The sequence below is a fragment of the Lynx rufus genome, unplaced genomic scaffold, assembly GCF_022079265.1.
Source record: "Lynx rufus isolate CCGP_SWC_20201006 ecotype Redwood Valley unplaced genomic scaffold, mLynRuf1.p SCAF_16, whole genome shotgun sequence".
Taxonomy (NCBI): domain Eukaryota; kingdom Metazoa; phylum Chordata; class Mammalia; order Carnivora; family Felidae; genus Lynx; species Lynx rufus.
In genome coordinates, this window is record NW_025814830.1 from 5,592,642 (window position 1) to 5,600,563 (window position 7,922).

The 7,922-nt window shown below is 58.6% G+C and overlaps 1 protein-coding gene across 2 annotated transcripts; it reads right to left on the bottom strand.

Annotated features, from left to right (window-relative positions):
- Window positions 1–924: 924 nt before the first annotated feature.
- SELENOW (selenoprotein W) lies at window positions 925–5,715 on the bottom strand. 2 transcript variants are annotated; one of them, XM_047077735.1, is made up of 6 exons: window positions 5,489–5,701; window positions 4,042–4,066; window positions 3,882–3,935; window positions 3,628–3,702; window positions 3,430–3,528; window positions 925–1,305 (listed from the first exon to the last, which is right to left on the bottom strand). In XM_047077735.1, the coding sequence occupies exons 1-5, from the start codon at window positions 5,533–5,535 to the stop codon at window positions 3,448–3,450; spliced, it is 282 nt and encodes a 93-aa protein (XP_046933691.1). In that variant the 5' UTR covers window positions 5,536–5,701; the 3' UTR covers window positions 925–1,305; window positions 3,430–3,447. The 2 variants fall into 2 exon arrangements, with proteins under 2 accessions (XP_046933691.1, XP_046933692.1); XM_047077736.1 differs by lacking the exon at window positions 925–1,305 and adding an exon at window positions 2,937–3,326 and having other exon boundaries at window positions 5,489–5,715.
- Between the last annotated feature and the right edge of the window lie 2,207 nt (window positions 5,716–7,922).

The window sequence follows — 7,922 nt, forward strand, 5'->3', positions numbered from 1 at the left end:
CGTCTAGATGCTTCTATGTGGCACCCAGCGGATTTCCTCGCCTCACCCGGGGCCACCCGATGGCCTGGCTCAAGTGATCAGAGAGAGGACCGGAGCACGATTAGGCACAGCCCATCTGATCCAACATTTTCCAGAGTTGTCCTAGCCGGATCGTCCGAGCGCCCGATCTGTTAGCCCCGTAAGGATAAAGAGCTGTTAGAAGGAAAATAGTAACACCTTTCTGTTCGGGGGGGCCCTTTTATAAAGAACCTGGTGGGTTTTACACAAACGCAGTTTTGATCGTATGTTTTGGTGATTTGAGTCAACCTTTCCAGGGAGCATGGATGCATTTAAGGTATAAATGGCCTTTGGGGCGCCCCCCGGTGGCACAGTCGGTTAAGCATCCGACTTCGGCTCAGGTCACCCATCTCGCGGTTCACGGGTTCCAGCCCCACATCGAGCTCTGTGCTGATAGCTCAGAGCCTGGAGCCCGTTTCGGATTCTGCGTCTCCCCCTCTCTCTGCCCCTCCCTTGCTCACGCTCTGTCTCTCCTTCAAAAATAAACATTTTTTTTAAGTTAAAAAAAAAAAAACAAAACCAAAACAAAACCCGTCCTCACCTTGACCTCAGACTCCCGGTTTCTGTTGTTGGAACCAGTCTGGTCTTTTTGATGGCCACCCTAGCAGACTCGTGCAAGCCTCTACGAATCTGGGGCCACGGCAGGATGTACTGGGACCAATCTGGGAGCCCGGGTCTCGTTTAAATGGACATCGCTGCGGCTCGCTGCCTGATCCCTCATCGGCACGACCTCGGAGCCACTATGAAGGGCTTCGTAATCACCAAGGCCCGTTTCCTGGGCCAGAGATGGGGGGGGGTGGGGTGGGGGGAGGTGGCACGAGGCTGGGGAGGAGGTTCCAGGGGTAAAATGGACACACGCAAGACACGTTTTGTTAAACTCATCCAATGTTTACTGAACGGTAAACCGTTACCCACACTGCTGAAATCTACAACCCACTCATCCAGATCCCTTTCTCCGCCACCCCAAGAAGGAAGCCAGGAGCAGGAGTAACCAGGGGGGGTGCTGGGGGATTTGGGGGCAAGTGGGGAGAGATGGGAACAAGGCAGGCAGGGTGCAGAGCTACATGCCTGGACACACACACACACACACACACACACACACACACAGAGGCAAGGACCAGAGGCGTCAGTCTCTGCCCCCACGCAGCGGCCGCAGGGACATCAGGGAAAGACCAGGCGTCCACCAGACATTTCAGTCCTTCCCGTCATGAAGCGTCGGCCACGAGGGGCTGGGCCAAGGTCACTGGACTGTGCAGAGAAGAGAAGAGGGGAGGGGTCAGATTGCAGGGAACAAGGCCGGGTTGGGGGAGTGAGGGCCCACGATTAAGGGGAAAGAGAGAAGCGATGGGGAAAGGGGGCACCCGGGGGGGGGGGGGGGCTCGGTCGGTTGAACATCCGACTTGATTTCAGCTCAGGCCATGCTCTCACGGTTCTTGGGTTCGAGCCCCACACTGGGCTCTGCGCTGGCCATCACAGAGCCTGCCTGGGACTCTCCCTCGCCCTCTCTCGCTCCGCCCCTCCCCTGCTCGTGTGCTCTCGGAGAAACTGAGGCACAAGGACCAGGGGATGCCCGTGACGGAAAAATTGTAACCCTACAGGCAAGGTGGGCCAAGACTTGGTTCTCAGTCGAGTCTCTCGTGAGAGAAATGAGGCTGGGGGTGGGGGGGGAGGGAGTGCTAGAGGCGGCCACTAGGAGATGTGACTGAACACCTATCACGTGCACCCCACGGGGAAACTCGGTTTCCAGAGAAGCCACCGACAGAAACGGGCTTCTGGGACACCCGCGCCCACCCACTCCAGCTACGAGCCCCAGAAAAGACCTCTTCACGGTCACCAACCGGCTGTGCCAGGCCTCAGGTGGGGCCCCAGCTCCTGAGGGTGACCTCTCAGCACTGGGAATGAATGAATGTCCCGCCTGGGGCCTTGGGCCACAGGGACTGGTCTATGCTAACAATGTGATTCATGGTGGGGCCTTGGGCCAGGCGGTAGCAGCTCCTGACTTCTGGACGGGCCGGGGGCCAAGTTCGGCCACGGCTTCCCTGTCGCAATACTCCTCGGTGACGCGGGACCGCCAGGACCCGGCCCTGCTTCTCCCTTCGCTGCCTTTTGCTATAATGAACCGTAACCGCAGGCGTGACCTTGCTGAGTTCTGCGGGTCCTTCTAGCGACTCACACATCCCGAGCTTGGTCTTGGGAGACCCTGGAAGCCGCACCCGCAAGACGTGCAAACGAGAACCACGGCGCCCTCCTTTCTCTTGCGTAAACCCCACTTTCGCTCGCGTTGGACGAAACCACCCGTCGGTGGACGGCCTCTCTGGGACCCAAGGAAACCTCGTGCTGATTTCAGTAACCGCCTGAGCTGCCGACGGTTCGGGAGCAGCAAATGGTTACGTTTGTGCAGGAGAGGTGCTCTGTGTCGGCCTTTTCAGAATTCGAATCCCCAGCCCCACTGCACGAAAGTGTTCAGCTCGTGCAGCTTTAGAATTCCACAGTTCTTGATTTTCTCTTTTTTCCCTGGCGGGGGGTGGGGGGGGTGGAGGGGGACACACTGCTCGCTTCAGACCCCTGCACGTCAGGCAGGACGCTAGTACGTTTATACCACACCCGTTCAATCTGTTCTGCCGTGTTCAAGTTCACACTGCAATGTGACCTCCCTCTGCTCCAGTAAAGGACGTTAAGGAAACGGAACTTGCAGGGCTCAGTTAAGCGTCCGACTCTGGGTTTCAGCTCAGCTCATGATCTCACGGTTCGTGAGTTCGAGCCCCGCGTCGGGCTCTGTGCTGACGGCTCAGGGCCCGGAGCCTGTTTCGGATTCTATGTCTCCCTCTCTCTCTGCCCCTCCCCTGCTCACGCTCTGTCTCTCTCAAAAATAAATAAACGTTAAAAAAAATTTTTTTTAATACATAAATAAATTTCAAAAAAAAAAAAAAAGGAAAAGAAACAGAACTTGAGTTTAAAGCACCTGAGAACCAGTTTTCTGGAGCAAAGCACCCTGGGGACAGGAACTTGGGTTCACAGGACGCTGGGATGGAAGTTAGTTCCAGAACACCAGAGGAAAGACTGACTCTTGAGATTAGGGAACGGTACCAAGTCCTTCCAGACTGTCGAGAGTCAGGAGCTAGACCTTGGTTCTGGTCTGCCCAGTTCTAGAACAGGCCGGATTTGGGGCTCATCTGGAACACGTTGGCCGGGAAATGGGAAACCAGGCTCGGAAGGTGCTGAAAAGCAGCTCCGTGATCCAGAGCACAAGATAGAAACCGCTACTCGTTCTGGAATACATTGGGTTGGAAACTTGGCCTTGGGTTCCAAACTAGCTGTCAATTCCAGGAACGGGGAGTCAATCACAGTGCCCAGTGGCTGGGCCCCCCTCACCTCTGCCTTCGGGGCCCATTAGCCCTGAGCCAAGGCGGCTTTGATGGCGGCCACCAGCTTCAGAAACTTGCTCTCTGTGTCCACGTAACCATCGCCTCTCTGGGGGTGTGAAGAAGAGGGAAGGAGTAAGCTAGGACCGGGATCCCAACTCTCAGCCAGGCTGAACACAAGGTAGGACGGACGGACGGACAGACATACCTTCTTGGAGTGAACCAACTTCCCCCCTACCATCACTTCAAAGAAGCCGGTGGCCTGGGGAGTCCCCTCGCCGCACTGGGAAGAGAGAGATGTTGCGGGGGCTGAGATGCCCTCTTGGGGACACCTGCGCCCCCAGGAAATGGGAGAATATGGGTGAAGAGTAGGGCCGACCCGAACCACCCGGCGGCCACTCAGGGCTGAGGGGACACACAAGGAGACCGTCTTTGATTCTCTCCCCCATCCCCCAGACTCACGATGTCCAGGCATCCGGGGAACTCATCTTCTAACTTCTTCTTGAGCTGAAGATACTGAAAAGGGCGGGGGAGGTCACATCGGGGGTCAACAGGGGCCGTGCCGCTTGCCGTCCTCCCTCATCTCCCAGGGACACGTCTGGGGGCTGGCCACTCTGCTTACCTTGGACTTGTAGCCTCAAGCACCACTGGTGGGAGGTCCGAGAGAGTGGGTCCCAGGGGAGAGGGGGAAACGGTGGGGATCCGGGGGCGGAGGAGGGAAGAGGCAGGCAGCGGGGAGGCAAGAGGGGAACCGGGAAGGGGGCCCAGGAAGACATCAAGAGGGACAAACGACAAAACCAAAGAGGAGACAGAGAGGAGAGAAAAGATACACAGAATGTTGAAAGCCGCACAGGCACAGGGGACGGGGGACACCCACACACAAGGAAAACCGACAGAGGAGGAGAGACAAAAGACACGGGGCGCAGAAAAGGGGGGTGACAGAGAGAGACCACAAGTATGAGACACAGGCAGGAGGGAGGGAAACAGAGAACCGCGTTAGGGTAAGAACCGCGGAATCACCACCCCCACCCACAGCCAGTGGGAAGGTCTAGGGGATGAACCTTTACTCCTGGATCCCCAAGGTCCTACCAGTCCTGAGGACGGGTTCCAAACGCTTGCCCAACCCCCACGACATGCTATTTCTGGACTGGAGTCTGCAACACGCGCCTCCCGGGGGCCTCCAAATGTCACCCCACCGTCTGCTTTGCTGAGGCCGCAGGAACATTTCCACCGCTGAGACCGATCTGAGTCTTTCAAAATCAGCGACTGCCCCCTGGCCATTTCAGACTCGGGCTTCTGACCTGACCCCACCCTCTCCCACAACCTATAACCAAAACGGAGCTAAAATTCTCCTTTCTGGGAGGAGACACGCACTGAACAGGCATTTATTAAGCGCCTACGTGCAGGCGTGTCTATGCAAGCCCGCACAGCACTAGATGCCAGCCCTGGGGGGGGGGGGAGGGGGCATAACTCAGTCAACAAGACAGAAAATCCCCGGTCCACTCGGGACTTTTTCCCTGCAGGGGGGAAGCTGGATCCAACATGTTTAGCGCCCAATACCGGCACTCCATCCGCGGCTAACTACTGAGATCACTCTCTCCCCTCTGCAGGTGGAGAAACCGAAAAGATGGAGGGCTCCTAACGACGGGCATCCACAGTATTCATGCCTTTCAAACCCACGCTGGAACATTCTCGAACCTTCCGGACTCTCGCGGTCCCCACCCCAGGGCGGTTGACGGCGTTGGGGGAGGGCCAACCTTAGCGATGACGGAGGCCCCTCTCCCATTACAAAGCTGACCCCCCCCGCGCCCCCCCGGGGTCCCCGGATGTCTAAAATGACCACCCGCGTGTCCCAGTTCCACCTTCGAGAACCTGAGCTGTCCTGAATGCCACGCCCTGGGGGGGGGGTCAACGCCCTTCCTTCTCGCCCTTCCGCTCACGCCCACCCCACCCGCAGAGAACCCCTTTTCTCGGGAAAGGATCCCCGTAGGTCCAGCCCCCAGGACCGTCGGGTGGAGGATGGGGTCCGACAGGGGGTCGCGGAGGGGGCCTCTGGCCGTCGTGCTTACCAATAAACGACTCGGATGGCGAGGGCCATGGCTGGGGACCGCAGCATGGGCGGGGCGCGGACAGGCGACCCACCTGCGGCGTGCACCGGCGAACTCCGCTACACCCGGACGGTCGCACAAAGGTTGTTGCTTGGCGTTACACGGCGCGAACCAACGCGGGAGAAAGGCGGGGGGAGGCGGGAAGGGTGGGGGGAGGCGGGCCCCACGGCGGGGGCCCAGGGACCCTGCCGCCCGGCACCCTGAGCCCCCACGCGGGCTCTTCCCCTTCCCCGCTGGGGCCAGGAGGCATCCGGACAGGAGTCGTCCCGGGGGAAGCCCCTACGCGTCCCCTCGCGGTCCCCCCCGTCCGGGCCTGAATGGTATGGCCCGTGGGGCGGGGCTCTGGACCAGACGTTCCGCGAACTAAACGGAATTGCTAATAAGGGTGATGGTTTTTCCAGCGCCGGCCGGGAGGGGGCGGCCCTCGGGCCCCTTTGCTCTCCCGGAAGAGGGTAGGAGGGCGGGGTCCGAAAGCATTGGGGGTGTGCGGGGGCGGGCCCCGGAAGCCGAGGTTTCCAGGGAGCGCTGGAGGGTCCCCGCGTTCTTATTCAGGCCTGGCGGCTGGACCCGGACGCCGCCTGGTCGCTGTGGCGGTCGCCGGCGCTCTCCAGCCAGCCGTCTCCAAGGCAAGGGGGTTCATGAAAGTGCCGGACGCCAGCAGTTAGCTAAAGGGATTAGAGCGTGGGAGCCTTTCCCTGAGCCTCAGTTTTCTCCGTCTGGAAGATGGGCGTAATCGCCTTCAAGGACTACTTACCCATTTAACCAATACGTACCCGCGTACCTGCCTGCCATCAGCGATGCAAAAAAATAGACAAAATCAATCCCTTCCCTAGTGGGAGTGATTTAGCCTGGGGACAGTTGAGGGGAGGACGGGGGTTGATGTGCGCACGTTCAGTGCGTTCCTACAGGTGGAGAGCCTTGAGTGTCTGACGCGTGGAGCTAGCTAGCTCGAGAAAGATGAACGCTGCCCTAGACCTTCCCGCCCCAGCTTCTGCCTCCGCCTCCAGGTCCTTGGTCCTCACCTGCTATAACCCTGCCCCGAGGCAGGTGCCAGTTCGACTCTAACGGTTGGCTGTGTGACTTCTGATCCCCGTTGTCTCAGAAGGATATAATGAGCCAACACAGGGCTGGGTGCAACTGATGTCCCGTATACAGAGGTCTCTCTCGGTGGCTTCCAGAGCCCCCAGAACAAAAACCCAAATCTTGGCACGATCTGTCCCTGCCCGGTCTCAGTGCCCCAGCCACACGGAACCACTGCAATCCCCCCTTGGACCGCACCCCCCTCTCCGGCCTCTGGGCCTTTGCACATGCTGTTTCTGCCCTCTTCCCCTGCGCGATTCCTGCTCGTCCTCCGAGAAATCGGCACCTACGTATTGTCGCCAGCTAGACCCCAGGACCTGACCTTGACTGCCCCCCTGCTCGTACTCCTCTGCCTTTGTGCCCCCCCCCACTTTTTTCCTTAACCTCCTTTCCAGTTTCTCTCTTCACTCAGGCAAGTGAAAAGCAAAACCTAGCCACTGCCCAGACGAGACCTCCGGCCAGCCCAGACCACCCAGACCGGCTTGAGCGTAACCCCCTGACCCCACGCGTCCCCGGGCAGGCGGATGATGAAGCGATCTCTCCAACCGCGGACAACTCCCTTTACCTCATTATAATACTAACCCCGCCCCCTGCGCTAGCCTCATTTACATAACACACCAGGCGAGCGTCGGGCTGTTGCCTTCAGGCGCTCGCAGGACCTCCTCCCTGCCTCTACATCCGGGAGGGGGCGTCCCTGCGTAAATATTCATCCCACCGGGAGTCACGTTCGGAAGCTGTTTTCCGAGATCTCCTTCTTGGCTGCAGATAAACGCTTCCTTGTGCGACGGCTCAACCTGGTGCAGTTTCTGCCTCGCCCAGGAGCGAAGGGACGCAGGTTCACTTACAGTGTGGTAGGGGAAACCGCGTGCTTCCGTGGAAAACTGTGTGCACCCGGTGCGGTGGGACTTCCAAGTTCCCAGTTCTATAAGGACACAAGTCACGCTGGATACCCTCCTGCAGTATGACATCATCTTACCTACTGACATCTACCGGTGAACCTGTGTCCAAAGAAGGTCACATACGGACATCCTGGGGGGTTAGCACTTGGACAGACGTGAATTCGGGGCAGGACGTAATCCCACACAGACCGAATCCTTCCTCCGGATGGTGGGCTCTGTTTTAATACCCTGCAGATTGTGGGTAATGCACACGAACTCTCTGCAGGCATGCGCATGAATTACGGAGGCGAGAGTGATGTTGGCGCTCCAGGAAACTGAGTCAATAGGTTTTTCTGGAGATTGGGCTGTTGACAAGACTGCCTTTTTCTTGTCATTTGCTAAGATACCCTAAACTGATGGAGACTCACGTCGGGCAC